This window comes from Metopolophium dirhodum, chromosome 1, assembly GCF_019925205.1.
Source record: "Metopolophium dirhodum isolate CAU chromosome 1, ASM1992520v1, whole genome shotgun sequence".
Classification (NCBI taxonomy): domain Eukaryota; kingdom Metazoa; phylum Arthropoda; class Insecta; order Hemiptera; family Aphididae; genus Metopolophium; species Metopolophium dirhodum.
This window is the reverse complement of record NC_083560.1, coordinates 28720647-28738282: the sequence shown is the minus strand read 5'-3', so window position 1 is coordinate 28738282 and position 17636 is coordinate 28720647. Positions and strand designations below refer to the sequence as shown.

Sequence of the window (17636 nt, the reverse complement as noted above, 5' to 3'; positions counted from 1 at the left end):
ATGGATATGTCAACCGCGATCGTCGTAGGACTGCTCGCGCTATTGCAGTTGGTCGACGCGCAAGTTGAACAAATTCTTGCAGTGGCTGCCGCTGATGGTCTACCGAGACCGTGGATATCCGAGCTGTTTCACCAGGAACTGGCCAATTTCACCGTTCGACACGTCGGAAGCTCCACTTGCCGGCTCCAATCCGACATGTATGACAGACATTTGCGGAACCACACCAGTTGGGCGGTCAGAAGTGAGTACTTACATATATATTATAACCACTCTCATTATCCTAATACACTATATTAGAGGACTCTATGCCCGCATGCGTTGTCTCCGTCTTACAAATGTTTAACACAGCAAAAAACTGTTTTATTCATCATTTTATTCATCTATCATAATTCCGAAAAATCAAAAATAGCATGATGAATTCACAAATTGTATTTAATATTATAAGGTATAATCATATTCTAAACGAGCATTTAACAAATATTTATATTAGTATAATTTTATGTAATATTATGTATAATGTATATTAAAGCTTTTTGAGCTATTTACAGACATTTTAAATTTTGGACTATTTTTAGTTTTTTAATTTTTGAAAAATTGTAGGTACTTTGTTGTAATTCAATGAATATTAACCGTAGGGACTAGAAGGATTAAAATGTTTTCAGAATTACATAATTATTAATATTTTCTAAGCAGATTGGAGTTATTTCAATATTTAGACAAATTTTTAGCTAGGTATATGATGAACAAATTCATACTATTCTACGGTACATAGCGTCGGTATTGACTTATATAATGATATTATAATATTACAATAAATTATGTTTTAATAAAAGTAGTTCAACACCAAATAATGAAAATAACAAATACTATTAAAATAATATAAATATAATAAAACACTTAATAATATATTATAATTTATAATAATACAAGGGCTTGAAACCAGTTACCGATTTTTACCAAAAACCAGCAATTTCCCGGAAAATTAGGGACCTAAAATCGGTTACCATTACTTTAAACCCATTTTTATTCCCGGTTATCGGTTCTCGGTTACCGTGACGATTTTTCAGTTAAATAAAAGTACCTAACATAAAACGTTATAATAACATAATTATATGTATCAATCAGTTACCGACTACCGTTAGGTACTTATAAACTATAGTATTATTTCGTTTATTTTAGCTACATAAATAATGATAAGCTCGTAGTTCTACTATAGTTTAGTAATTAATAACTTCTTAAAATTACTCTTAAATCATACTACATAGGTGTAATACAATTGTTTTTAGAAAACCAATATTCAATCGGTTATTGGTAACCGAAAGTTTTTTGAACCACTTAATCGGTAACCGGTGTAACGGAGATTAATTACCCCCTCTGTTAATTTTATTCTCGGTACATATCACACATGTATTTTCTATTTTTTTTTAATGGTTTTGTATGAAAATTTGTTCAGGTTAGGATAATTTATTGTACCTACGCAATAACTTTATTAAGTTTATTTATTTACCTCTCAAATTAGCTATAATTATTTTTAAAACCTTTTCACACGTTAATTGGAACTCATAGGCTGTATACCTACATAATATAAAGAAAAAACTGTTAAATTATATAAATAATATCAATAAGTATACCTATTATTATATCAGTATAAATGTATTTATTAATAGAGTCAAATAGTTCATAACCGATTGTGTATAAATGTCAATGTTTAAAGATAAAAAAATGTTGGGAATAATAATCAATATAAGTTTCATAAAATGTCTTATAATCGTCGTATAATCATACGTTTGTAATTCACATAATTACCCACCTAAACACCAATGACAATAGGTATAATAGCATATTTAATTTGATGTTCTTAAACAATACAACCAGTTTGATACAATTGGTGTACATAAGTATATAACGGGTAATATGCAACTTTTCAGTTGAAAATTTACCTCTCAATTGTTATCTGACCTGCGTCATAATATGAAACATATTATATAATATATCTCATATCATATTATGTGTATTCCCATTTCATCATTCAATTTTCCGCGAATTGAGTCGGTCCTTGGGCTTATATAAGAAAAATCTAATATGCTTAAAATCTCCTCTGAAAATGCTTTATAAAATTTAAGAAAAATAAACCATTGACATTATTTAGATAACCTGTATATTTGCATCTAGAGCATATAAATCATAAATGTGACAATAATATAAATTAATAGTATAATACCCAATACCCATTCAGACTGAAATTATAATATTATACTCGGCCATTCACCGAAAAGTTCATCTCCAATGTTTACTTTAAAAATGAATTTTTTTTAATTCTGTAAACACACATTATATAATATACCAGCTGCTTCACGTTTTGTTATATAGAATTATAGCGTAAAAAATATGTCAGAGTTTGATTTTAATCGATTTTTCACTTAATGTCTTGCACGTTTTTTCAATAATGAAAAGCTATTGGTTACTTTGAAATATAAATTCATTAGGGAAAATAATAATAGTAGGTACATATTGTTGAATTACTAGAATAATAATAGTACTATTATGATAGTATTTAATCATAAACATATAGTAAATAGAATTATTTATTTATTTAAATGGATATTACCTATATTTATTATTAATTTTCGTGTTGCCATAAAATATATAATTTTTGGTGTAATATACTAATATTAAGAACTCATTGAATATATTATGTTCATTAATATCCTCCTAACCTTGTATTACAATTCTGCGTCGTTTTATACCACTTCCTCCCTATTCTATGTTGCAGAGATTTTCGGTGTCCATTTTGTCCATCATACCTGATAACGCGATAAGGCTTCTGAAAACTGATTTGAATTCGTTAATATGTCTACTTGAGATCGGTCAGGCCACTTTTTTAAATTGTGTTCTTAAACTCCTACAAACTTTGTTTGAATATTTAAAATGTACAACATTTTAAACGTTGATTATTCGAAAATCAAAATAAATATCTTAAAATGTGACCTGATCGATCTCAAGTAATATTAACGAATTCCAATCAGTTTTCAGAAGTTTTATCGCGATCTCAGGTCCATTGATAGGATTGACAAAAAATAAATACAAATGAGCACAAATTATTTACTGTTCACTCGCGCAACGCTGAAGCGGTGACTTTTACATGAACGTGCGGGAGCGTTCTGTTATTTTATGAACACACACTAATGATTATTTACTACGCACACATTTACAAGATTCGCATGCATACAATTTGAAAATTGCCTATTTTGAACTCCTTAAAATCTGTCCGTAATAATGATTTAATACAGCAACATTACTGAGAATAATAATTTAATCAACACGTTAAGTGCCTAGGTTCAAGACGGACTTTTTGTTTCGATATACAGTTGCTCAATGCTCAGTAGGATTTCGTGGTTTCTTCGCTCTTCGATGGTTTATCTTGTTAACATTTATTTTTAATGAATGTCTTATCATGAAATGTAAGAGTCAGAAATTGAGTAGGTATCCAGGCCAGTTGAGTTTGAGGCATCTTGCTGGGTTTCCTGGAAGATGGTTGGAGTGAAGTTGAGCGATGAGGCTATGGGATGATCAGCCTGTAGAATGTGGCTGCTGTTTGTTTGGTAGTACCGATTTTAGCTTATTGTGAAGACTACATTGGTAACGTATGTAAATGGCTTGGAAATCTTGGATAGTTCTAGTGTTAGCTGGTTTGGCCGAACCCCTATTTTATAATACCTATGTATTTAATTAGATAAAAAAAAATATTTTATTTTACAGTTGACAGTCATACTGTCATGCGTTATCAGGTGAATATATTAATATTAAAGTAAGTGTTAATTCAAATAGGTACCTATTATAATTTATAGGGACAACTTGTAAGAAGTAATCAAGTGTAGACTTAGGTAATTTTTAAAAAAAATGGCCTATTTTAGGAAAGGTCGCAAACTCAAGGCTACGAGCTGAGACTTTTTTAATTGAAGAGATATATAAGGGGAAAATAAATTATTATATAGGCATTGGTTTAACGGCTTATAATTGTTATGTACCTATTTAAGTTAGGGCCAAGAAAGCCAAACGGCATTATAATAATAATAATAATTCACAAAACCATGCGAGGAGGCCCCGACGCTCGTAGACATATTTGTATAATTCACTGAATAGTTTTAAAAAGGAGAGTGAATTGAGCCCTTGATAATATACTATTGAGAAGCACAGAAACTTTTAATCCTATACATATTTTCTTTTACAACAATTGTTTCATAAATTGTCGGGCTGATGCGATTTAATGATCACTTTATTTTTGATCATATTATTAACTATTAAGTGTATCCATAGGTATATTAGATTTTTTTTTACATTTTTTTGTTATTTTAAATCTAATTAATTTGTTTGTATAATATCTTCATAATATACCAAATTTATACCTATTTCAATTTGAGTTTAAGCTCATCATTGTACCTAACGAAAACTAATTGCTCGTATAAGGGTTTCTATGTCCGTTTATTATAAGAGATCGACCAATAACAATTCATTACTTTTGGAACAAGGGTAAGTTCAATATTTTATTAAGCTAAACATTTGAACTGACATTGTTATGTTCTCAACAACTATAAGTTTTAACGAACAAATCAACAAAATTCTGACACGTCGTCTGTAATAATGACTATGTAATATATACACTGTACACTGTACAGGCATCTGGAATAATTGCATAGATTCATTATACCTACTCACATAACATAAATCAATAATACATCATACATTTGTACATGAGTATCTCGTCATTTATCATATAATATCTATAGGTATATGGTTAAAAAAACGCATACCTACGTATACATTTATATCAGTTAATTTAATCTAATCAGTTATTTTATATTTATAAATGAATATTTATACGAGTTATATCGCTATGTACCTGTACAATTAACGATATATACCAATAATAGTTTGTTAAAATACACCGAACATGAATTCAAATTTTTTACGGAAAAATAATTATATAAAAATTTGGATTAGAATTTGGATTTTCAACCAACGAAGAAAACAAAAAACAAGATTCTGCCACTGTGTACTTAGGTATTAGAGCCGTAGCCAGGGGTGTGGGGAATTGGGGGCAAGTGATCCCGGCATTTTTTTATGAACAATGGTGTCATAAAGTAATAGGTGATAAGTAATCTATTTCTATAAAAACTATAAAAAAAAATTAAGTACCCTCCCCTACAGAAAAAAATGTTCTGCCTTCTGCACTGTAAGGTGTACTATATATTAATATAGCACGCAGACTCGTTAATCAAATAAGCACATAATATCTTAAATAAATCTCATACTTATAGGTGTATGTGTCTTATAAAACCATTATTTTTCAGTGGCGGAATCCTGGGACCGATATCCGAACGGCATACAAGTGGGCAACCAATATCACATGGGAGTTTACGACGAATGTGTGGATGTACGTCATCCGGTGATAAGACAGTATTGCTTGTCTCAAATAAAACTAATCCCACCGACGGGCACAGATTACAGTTTCAACAGAACGGAAGATCTAGATGATTTCGGCAACAAAGATGCGTGGAAAACAGTACTCGGAGTATGTGTGATCAAGTATTAATATTATAATATATTAAAGGTTTTTTAAAAGTTCGAATGTAAAATATATAAAATTATAGTTCACTAAATGCAACGCGTTTGTAAATTGTATACGGTAATGATTAAACTATCAGTTGAACCATAATAGGCCTTTTAATAACAGACCGGCCTACTTCATATTTCCACCAAGTTAAGATAGGTGGTGATTTTCGATTACTGAGTCAGGGCCTAAAATTGTGTGCAATAGCACATACTATGTGCAGTAGCTAATATTAAATGGGAAGTAACAAATTTAAAAGTGTGCAGTACTTATTTTCGGCTTTTATACATTTTTATTTGATTGATTACTAATTAGTATATTGTATTCGTTTAAAATCCTTAACACTAAAAAAAATACCGACTAAACTATATTATAATAAGTATATTAACCCTGCAAGCTATTTCGTTTTTAATTTTAAAATGTTTAGTCATATAGCCATCTGCCATATAGGTATCAAGGACTTATATAGAAGATTGTCTTAGATTGTATTTATTAATACTATAAATTTTATACATTTTTAACTACACAAGAATTATTACATTTTAAATTTGATACATTTTGTAAAAATCGAACTTTACATGCTTATAACTAAAATATTATATTCTATATATTTTTAACACTTTCCAACAACTATTGTAACAATACATCAGGAGCCTTGTATTAAATGTTCATGATTTTTTACCCAACAAATAGAATTGTATTGATAATTATGGAAAAATAAAATTACAAAATAAAAATAAATATACTCAGTAAAATTTTCATGTGTCAATAGTTATTCATTTTTGAGTAACAACAAAATATCAAAGTCGCTACATGAGAAATCGAGCAAATATCCAATATTGTAAAAATATAAACTTCAAACGTTCAAAAAAGTTTTATTTTATTTGCTTAGCAAAATTTAGTGAAATTAGCAAATTTTGGTGATTTTTCAGTATTTTGTAAAGATTTTATGCTTATAAAAAAAACTGTGACGAAGGATTTTTATGCTTATTATGTACCTAATAATATTATTATCTTCAAAATAATATATTGTATACATGAAAAAAAAATTATTATTTATTATTCAAATGTATAAAATCTATACATCATAGGTACGTCATGAACATACGTACACACATAATTTTATTAAGTTTAAAAACCTTTAAGCTTAATCAAAATGTTTGGAAAATGCATTAATTACATAATATAGTACAATATTTACGTATTTTTGCGTGGACATTTTTTAAGAAAAAATTAAATAAATATAATATAGAAAACCACATTTGGTGATCACTTCAAGTATTCACAGTTATTTGTTTTTAAAATACGCCAAAGAGGGGGAGATTTATGACCCCCTCCCCCCATTACATAATAAATTTGTTCAATTTTTTTTTACTGCACTCGTCATCGATCGACTTGTACAAAAAAAAAGCGCAGGAAAAACGGTGAAAAAAGGTCGGAAAATGCGAAAAAAAAATGCAAAAAAATTCGGACTGTGGTCTGGATGTGACGGCGGGGCTGCGAACAGGCGTCCACTCGCAGACGCTATCCCGTTATTGCTCACCGCGGATACTTTTGGCTGCTGGGTTTCCCCCCTGGCCCGGTCCGCCGCCCCTTAGCTGACCTGGGTCCGGTGGGCTACACCGCCGAACCCATATCGACGACAAGCTTAGCGCGGACGTCCGTTCGATGCGTACCGACCTGCCACAGTTGCCCCCACCAGCCCACCATCAACGCATTCCGACCTCCGAGCAGCCGGGTTATAGGAGCGCGCCACGGCTCCCGGTCGAAAACACGATGCAAAATACTTCTATTTAAGATGATGTTTTTACACGCCGTCGACGGCGGCGATCGCGCTATTATTTTTTTCAATAATCAATCAAATATAATGATATAATGCCTTAAAACATAACAATTATTATTTTTTCACAGATCGCGGATTTATTTTTTTGTCGAATTAAAGAGAATATTTTTTTAGATTTTGAGCGAAGCGATAAATGTATTGATCTTACAATGATGTGTGTTTTTTTTTATTTTTTTTTTTTTTGTGTCTGTCATCACCTTTTAGGACAGTAAAAGTGCTTGGATTTTCTTCAACAGTAACTTTTCTGATAGGAATGGGAATATAGTTGGTACTTTGAGAGGTCCTCAAGGCTCCTAGGTTATTGTTTCAAAGGCAGATGAAAAAAATTAAAAATCCTTAGTCACAGTTTTTATTTATAAGCTTGTGTTTTATGAGGACCGTAGTATAGATTTTAGTGTCTGTTCAGAGAATACCCGTGATATCTGAGCTCAGTAGTCAGTACTCTTGGGGATTTCCATTTTACCGCCCGGTACTTTTGGGAATTCCCACTTTACCGCCCGCTGGACGGAAAAACATCGCTTTCCAACGCTTCAACCGTCATCGAAAACTAAACTTTCAGTGCAGGTGTGACAGTAAATACTTTTCAATTTTTATTATTTTCGGGTAAATTTGAATTTTGTTTATCTAATATTATAACAATTAAAACAGTCTAGTTATCATTTTAGAAAATAAACTATTGACGGTGACCAAAAACACGTCCTGTGCGTGATATTAATTTTAAATATAGGTAGGTAGGTACATCAAAAATTTCAAAAAAGTGTTGTGACAAAAGTGCAATTTTATGCAATTAAAAGAATTAAGTTAGTATAGCACAGAACACTTCTTAAATTTTACAAAAAATCTAAGTACCTTCAGCAATTATTTTTCCAAATTAAAATATGAGCCACCTTTATATGTTCATTTTAGGGATAAAGTTAGTAATTGATAAATACCAAATAAAATTCCATGTAATGTTTAGTGAATTATACTAAAATACACAAGAGCATTAATTTAATCAATTCTTTACACGTTTTTTTTTAATAGCGAAAAGCTATTATGGTCATTTTGAAATTTAAACACATTTAGGGTGGATAATAATAGTACAGAACGTTAGAATGATAAAATAGTACTATCACAGGGCACAGCCATATTTAACTATAAATGTATAGCGATTATTGTAGGTTAGCAAATTGTATAATTACTCATTATCCACAAATATATTTTTATACTAAATTGTATGTAGCCTCAAAATATGTAGGTAATTTGTGTCTAATATTAAAATCGATAAAATCTCATTGGATATAGTATGACGTTTTTCAAAATCCTAACCTTGTATTAAGAAGCCCGCGCGTCGTTCTATATTATCCACTATATAATTATACATTTTAATTGCTGCAAGCCGTACAATTTTCTTATCATATTAAAATGGTATTAATTGTTGAACTATAATAGTTTTATACTGAAAGCTATTAAAAAAAAAAAAAAACATTTATTTTTTCACAAACACAATAATTATATATTGGATAATATATTTTACATAACACTATTTCTAGTACTGTTGAAAGTTTCACAGAAGACCAAGGATAATAGAGAGTTGACTCAATTTAAATTTTAGATTATATTAATATTATATAGATAAACATTTTATAGATATTCAGCCAAAATGTTGAGAAAAGTATTTTAATTAACTGCACGTTGAGTGCCACGGTAATCGGTTCAATGTTCAGAAGGGAACTCGTGATTTCTATACCTCACGGTACACCTGGATTTGGTTGACGGTTATTTTTAGTGAATGCTTTATCCTTGAAAGATGACGGCGCTGCCACTGCCGATAACTTACCATAAAAATGTATAATAATAAAAATCTATTTAATTATTTATATGATGTATTTATTTTGATAGGTATACACAAAAAATTATTTTAAAGTCTAGTTTTCGATGACGGTTGAAGCGTTAGAAAGCGACATTTTTCCGTACAGAGGGCATCCCAAAAAGTGCTGGACGCACAGATCACGCGTGCGCTCTGCACAACCAGACACTGAAATCTATACCACGGTACTTGCATAACATGAACTTTTGGTTACATCTTATATAATCATATTATAACCTCCTTGCACGGTGCATAATCATTTTTCTTTCATGAAATGGTTTCCTTAGAATAATCTGGTTGTCACATAGATCTCTGCATATAGTGCATTAAGCGGGGTTCACAGTTGTTCACACTACACTGTGACGTGTGATATAATCACGGTTACCACAGTGACCAAACGATACTGAATAGTAGAATATATTCAATTTTTGACCGTGTTAACCATTTATGTGCGGACAATTGATAGGTAACTAAAATAAAATAATATTATGTTATCATCAGCCACAATATTCATATCATTGGTATTTCATTTTGGTACAAACATATTTATACGAAATCACACGACACGGTGGAGTGTGAACCCGTCTTTACTTTTGCGGTGATCAATAGTGACTAATGAGTGGTAATTACAATTTTTTAATCTTATTTTATTTTAATAAAATTATTATTATTTATACTGAAATCCATACAACGGTCCTTACAAAACATATTATACTTTTGATTACATCTTATATATTCATATTATAATAACGTCCATTATGCATGGCGCTGAAAATAATTAAAACCAAATCGTTTATTTATGAAATTGTTTTTATAGAATTGTCTGGTTGTTGCATAGGTAACTGAATTATACTTTTACCGTATACCCGCGACTGAAATATAGTTCACTTGCCCAACAATATTATATTATGTACTATTTAGAGTCTGAGCGGAGCAATGAATGTATTGATTTTACAATGATGTAGGTTTGTTTTTTGTATGTATAGGTATTAGGTACACAATTAGTATTTATAGGCATAAATTGAGCTTACGCCTGTTATTATAATATTATATATTAAATAAATAAATAAGAAAATTTCGATTTTTATTAGTTTTATTTTAACTATTGTGGATAAAAAAATATTCGTTCGGTCAAAATACTTGAAAACTTAATACTAAGATGCTCATAAGTTCTTATTAATGGAAATTCAAAAAAAAAATGAGAGTAAATCCACAGTAATTTTTTATGAGCGTCTGAAGTTAGGATTTCAACAAATTCGTCAAAATCACGAAAATTCGAAAACTATTTGGGGTATGAAATTCATAAAAATGTTTCTATTTATATCTCAGATTTGAAAATGTAATACAAGATTCCTCATAAATAAATTGTTATAATAACAGTTAAACAATATTAAAGCAACAATACAACAACGAATAACGTTTTTGGAATTTTATCTGACTGTCGTGAAATATTTAAAAATAGATGTAGAGTAAATATATGTAAAATAAATTACTTCTAAAAATAATAACGAAAAAATTCAAACAAAATTAAAATCTATCTCTTAATTTGGTGTCATCGGCGCCTAATTGTCACTATTTCCCAATCCCCCCACAAGTAGTTTTACCAACGTACGTAACGCCAGCACAACCACATACGATATGCACAATTTTTTTGCAAAAATATTATATGCGTTTTGTATGACAATTTTTGTTTGGTCACATATTATTTTATTTATTAGGTAATCCTATGAATAACCCTATATTCATAGAATTGTGTAAGTCACGAAAATATTTTTGAAACAAATTATTATATTATTAGAGTTAAGATATTAGGGTGATGTCTTTAAATTCGAAAATAATGTGCGCTCGTTAAAGTTACCCATCTTGTCAGTATATTATGTTCCGATGACAGTGCCAAGGTATAGGAACTAGAAATCATTGATATAGGTATTTTATAATAAGTTTTTATCAGTGTAGGTTTATGAGTATAATATTCATACCATAGTATAATTTAAAAAATAATCATAAATCAATAAATTAGCAAAACAATATATTAAATAATTGAAAAATAAAGCATTTTGAAAATGTAATTTAACCGGTAACATTTAACAAAAAAAAAAAATCATCAATGGCTTTTAAACGGTTGACCTCACCATCATAGTTGTAATTTTTATGCTATAACATGACACGATAGTATATTTTTTTTTTTGTTTTCAGTTTGTAACCGACTGCGCCGCGGGAATTGCTTTCGCATTACTGCCGCGGCGCCACCATCGTTTATTAGACATCAAAGTTTAATATGTACACATTCGGCTTTCGCCACAATGGAGGGTAGACGGGACAGTTCCCCGCCTTACCCCCTTTACATTAATTAGTTTTCCATTTTTTTCTGGTCTGGATCTTCTCCTGGACTTGGCGAGCCGACCGTAGTCCGCCGCCCTGGTAACTCGTTTGTGAATCCACTGCAGTGATCGTCGTCCCTCCCGTGGTGTCATCGGTAGTGGTGATGAAGAATGTGGTGGTCGGTGACACCTCCGACGTTTCGCTGTTGCGACTCGAGGGTGAGACTGACCGTTCTTCATCGTGGTCCCATGCTGCTCAGGCTGGAGCTTGCCGCACTCTTCGCCTGTTCGTCGCTGCTCTGTGGTAGGCCTCGTCTTCCTTTGTTGACATGATGGATTCGATCATGGCTAACAGCTCGTTCCGATTTACCATCGATTAGAGCAGCAATCGTTTTCTGGCGATAGTTTCCTCCGGCAGGTCGGCCGGCGAGGGTCCGCACAGGATTTCTTCGACGTCGGCGGCGTTTGGGGGTCTTCTGAGTATCTCGGTCATCGACACGATAGTACCTACACAGTATGGTAAGTTGTGAACCCATTTATAACATTTAATTTGAGGTACCTCTATAGAGAAACGGTTACTCATAGCCCGTATTACATCCATTTCAAACTAGATGGGTTAAGGGGCCTAACTAGGACTATTATTTAAGGGGTAACATTTAGGCAATTTCTAATCTCATCTTCTCAAATAATAAGTGGTTAAATGAAACTTGCAACTTACAAGTATATATCTAAATTATAAGGGTTTCCTAGATAGGTAGGTCGTAGGTAAAAACTTTGTAAGCTAAGCGCGAGATTAAAAAGTGTATTATGTGAATGACTTTTTTTTCTAACTATTATTTATTCATCGTTCATTAATCATTAGTATAGGCGTATATCTATAAAATGTTAAGTTTTTCACGAACAATGTTTGATCAAGGTATAAACTCGTAATTATAGCGTTAGCCGTTAAATATATTATGTTTGATATCTACAGCTATAATATAGTAGCAATACTAATCACGGTGTATTCGTGTTTGCAATCATAATCATAATATTATTATAATGTTACAGGTGACTCAATTTGGCTATACCTACGTAATAATTAGCAGTAATATTGTATTGTTTTTCAGTAAATTTAAATCACACATTCATCAAGCGATCAAGGCGCACATCGTACCCCACCTAGGAGACGGACCACTGTGGCCACAGAAAATATGGGAAGAAGCTGAAATATGCAAAAACTATTGGTGGACCAATTTGTTGTTTATAAGCAACTTAGTCGACGTCAAGTATGAAGTAAAACGCGACTACCTATATATTTTACTTTAATCAATAATTATTATAAGTTATAGACTAAGGCAATGGTCGGCCATAATAGCGGCCCGTGGAAGGGAAATAACTGGACCGCCAAGAATATTTTTTTTAATGCTGTTTTCGGCACATAATAGATATTTGAGCTATTTTTATGTTGTCCATTCTCCAAAATGAAGTTTTTAAAGAATAAATATCGTTCAAGATTTATTGATGTCCACCTCAAATTTTAAAAAACTGGTCAATATATATTGAATAATATGCTTAAAATAGCTCGAACTGCATTTTTATCACAAAAATAAACATTAGGTATATTACTTTTTTCTCGCCCTTGAAAATTTTTTTTTTCAAATTATCTGGACCACCATAGAATTAAATTGCTGACCCCTGGACTAGAGTCTATAGAACCATCGTATTTTGTCAATATTTATACCGGTAGGCAAAAACGATCTAATATGAATACCTTATTAATTTATTCATTTTACGGGATTGGTTTACTCGGTACAATACTGGGTTTGTGTATATGTGTGCCGTTTATAGTAACAATTTTTTCAAAAACAGACGGAATAGACAAAATGCAGTTACCGTAAGTCAAATTTAGAATAATATTAATAATAGATATTCAATACTTTACCTTCGTCCTTCGTTATAGTTTATTGTGAAATCATAAAATTGAAATAGGTACTGTAGTAAATATAGGTACTAATAATAAGATATTTACATATTATTATCTTTGCAGTAAATATGAAATGTTTAGAAATCAAGGATTTTTTTTTATAATGTCAGTGGTAGGATTTTAGATTTAATATTTGTAACAAAATTAATAGACTTAGCCGTGATGTGTCGTGGAAGAAAAATAATTATTTGTATGTGTTTGTCAGTATATAAAATATAGTGTATAAAGTACACAATATGATTTAATTATATTTAAATGTATCATGGTTATTTTATATACATAAGTTACTCTACAATCAATACATTAATGATTAATATAATGTTTTTTTTTTCCAAATTACTTTTAATCTTGTAAATCAATATTTTAATTACTGTCGAAAAATAAAAATAAAAATGTTTAGACATTCAATAGGTATACAGTAAAATCTAACCTAGAAATTGTGATAAATGTTTGTCTATAATAATTTAATTTAATTATAGCCTATAGGTATGTAATAAACTAATAACTAATTTATTAAATATTAAACTAATTTCAGATATCTAGAAAACATAAGAGTTTTCATATCATTAAATAAAACGTATAGATTGAGGTACATGCGAGTCACGCCTTTCTTCTTCGGTTTAGCCACGAGCTTCGTCGTGGAAAAGTTGAAGGAAAATAAATTTAAATTTTCACAAGTAATACCATACTTTACGAATAACGCTCAAATTATATTTATTTATCGATTTAAAATAATTCAAATTTTGTTAATTTCGTGTATATAGATGACAGTTTACATTGGAACATTCGTTGTTTTCCTGATTGGCGTCTGTGTTCAGCTTTATGGTGCCAAATTCTACACTCGACAATTACCTTATTATCCGTTGAACATGCTTTATACTCGATCGCTAACCATTGTACATGGACACTTCCAAGCATGTGGATTGTCATTTGCTTGTTAACGTCTGGATATGGTAATATATACATTTTATTAAATAAATGGGTTTTGAGTAGTTTATGACTTGTGTTTTAATAGTATGGTAGAACCAAGGTTGAAATATACAAGGTTATTGCATTCGTACCCCTTCTAGATCAAATATTTAAAGATAAAAACAAAAATGGCAGCGTAAAGGGAGCCAATAATAATCAAGTATACATGCGCGGGAACTTTGAATTTGTTAGCTTTTGTCAGCGTTTTTTTGATGACGAGAAAAATGTATATTTGTGATACCCCTTTACGCAGCCATTTTGTTTATGATGATAACAATCCGAGTCTTTATACAATAACCTGTATATTTCAACCATGGGTAAAACTGAGAAGGTTTGGGACAAATTCAGATTTTGTTTTTCACTTGCGTGTTATTACCACACATTTATATTGTCTCTACAAAATTCTCAGAACAAAATAAAATAGTTTGGACATTCTTCGTTTCAATTAAGTTCATTTTATGAACGTATATAAATTCAATGTACAATATTACATTATAATCCCGACATTTTGGCCTTACGACATCGAACAATCACAGCAAATATTTAGCGTTATACTTGGTTGTCGAAGCACCATTCGCTAAATTGGTTAAGCCATGGATTTGACAAGTGTAAATATTATTGTTTGCGGTTAGTATTTGTTTGATATTTGGAATACTTTGAAATCAATTGAATAGACAAAAAAGGGCTGACACTGGACCATTATAATATATTATGTTAAAAATATTTATTTGTTTGAACGAAAGTGACCGTCTCCTAGATTGAACTGGTTAATGTACTATCATTCCTGCTATGTTTAAAATATTCGTATTCATATTTTTTTCTAACTTATTTTTTTTCTATCTTGGTCAACCTCTTATTTTTTAGTACATATCTACATCATAATATTACAAAATTGTTAATTTCTAAACTGTTTAGTGAATTAAATAGTAGGTAATTAAAATAAATAACGATTTATTAATTTAATTATATTTTGCTCATTGTTACCTTTTTATTACCTCATACCAAATTTAAGTTAGAATATTATTAGTGTCTTTTTTTTAATTGTACTGTGTTTTTTTAAGTCAGGGGTTGTTGTTCTAATTTTTTGAATTGTTATGATTTTTACTCAAAACGAATATTTTGTTTTAACTGTATCATTAATTTTGGAATAGGGGGACGGAGTAGTCGAGTGGACTAAAGCGTCGGCTGCGACGCAGTCGACCCGAGTTCGATTCCTCGGTCATGGGCGGCATTTTTCTTCGGATAAGTCACGGTGTCCGGAGAACAAGTGCCGCCAACCCACCCGGGCATGGCAGATACCTACGGGTGCCCACTTGAAAATCTGCCAAAAAAACTACACACACGTGTTTACCAACCAACAGTATCCTCCCCTACAAATAAACAAACAAACAGCTAATAACCATAGTTGCCGGGCTATTATTACATAATTTATTCAGAATTAATTCCGAATGCCAAATTTTTAGTGTGATAAAGAAAACATTAACCTATATTAACTGCTAAGTCATAACAATATTACTTATATGTATATTTTACATATTATTATATTATTGTATGTACTTACTGTATACCTTAAAGTTAAAACTGTTCATTAAAAAATGTTGAGCTGTGGATAATTGTGAATATAAAATCTTATATGGCTCATATCAACTAATGTTATATGAATTTTATCACATTTTTAAACTTATACCCTATTATGACCATATGGGTGAGGTGAAAATAAATAATAATTATAGGTATAGGTATAAGATAATTTCTTAGGTAGGTAGCACATTTTATACACCTCTGAATAAATGTTAAATTGTCTACTAATGTATCAATGTTACTTTTATAGAGAAGAGTTTCCGAATAGAGAAATGAACCTTATCATACACCACCTGAAATTTATACCATGTACTATACAACAAATTGTATTATTTACTTATATTCACTTATTAATAATATTATTTTTTGTGACTATTTAGTTGATATTATTAAGTATAAGATTCTGATCGGAGCAAGGGATCTAGTGGTTTGACAATAGTGTTTTTTTTTATCCTGTATACAAAATTTCTACCAGAAGGAGTGCTTCGATTTCAACATATAGTATCTTATCTTTTAGCGAATTGGATAATGATGGTACTTTACACAGGTCATTTTTCGATTTTCTCATGAGTTATATAATGCCATGAGAAAAACCACCGACAAATTACAAAAAACTGTTAAAAATGGTATTTTAATTTCTAACGCTTTGTTTATCACCATAGAAACGACTAAAAATAAAAATAACGATTTAGGTATTTTGTTGTAATTCATAATATTAATTCAACATACAGACTATTATAAAATATAACAAAAATATCAAATATCTAGACTGATAAACTGTCTCTTAAAAATCCATTCATTCGCAGCAATCGTACATAGTCAACGGCTAATCGAATGTAATTTAAGTTAATGAGCACTTAAAGCTATGCTTATATTCTAAATAGATAATTATCATTATGATCTAGTGATAATTATAGTAGTATGTATCTAAAATTATGATTATATTTAAATAAATAAATATGATTACGATTTAATAATAATAATATAAATGTGCAATATATGTTGGTGTGCGCTTATAACTATACTATAAACTAAATTCTGCTCTTAAAAATCCCTAAATTTACAGCAATCGTACATAGTCAACGGCAATCTAATGTAATTTAAGTTAACGAGCACTTAAAGCTATGCTTGTATTCTAAATAAATAATTATAATAAATTACAAGCAATAAGTGTGCATAATACTACAACTATGCTATTATACGATGATAGTCACAGAACTTCATATTGAAAAGGCGAATATATAATATGTGAATGAATAAAAGTGAGTGTTGTTTGGTGATGCGAAATAATTAATAAGAATAATAAGATAATCACACCGAATGTTGGAATAACCTAACATACATACATATTATATGAACGCATTCGCTTTGATTGGCAGATATTTTGTCGAAGTACATACTGGTGTGGACGTTGTGCATCCGGTCGTCTTGTGGAAGAAACTGCCGGCGAGTCGATCCGGTGGGGTCCTTATATATTAAGATGATTTTGGTGTAAT

The 17636-nt window shown here is 30.6% G+C and overlaps 1 protein-coding gene across 1 annotated transcript in view; it reads left to right on the top strand.

The window, feature by feature from the left end:
- LOC132935547 (uncharacterized) overlaps nt 1-17636 on the top strand; it is a 96196-nt gene continuing 78560 nt past the window's right edge. The window contains 4 exon segments of the mRNA XM_061002144.1: nt 1-241; nt 5352-5586; nt 14126-14267; nt 14355-14526. Of these exon segments, the coding sequence (XP_060858127.1) occupies nt 1-241; nt 5352-5586; nt 14126-14267; nt 14355-14526 (790 nt within the window).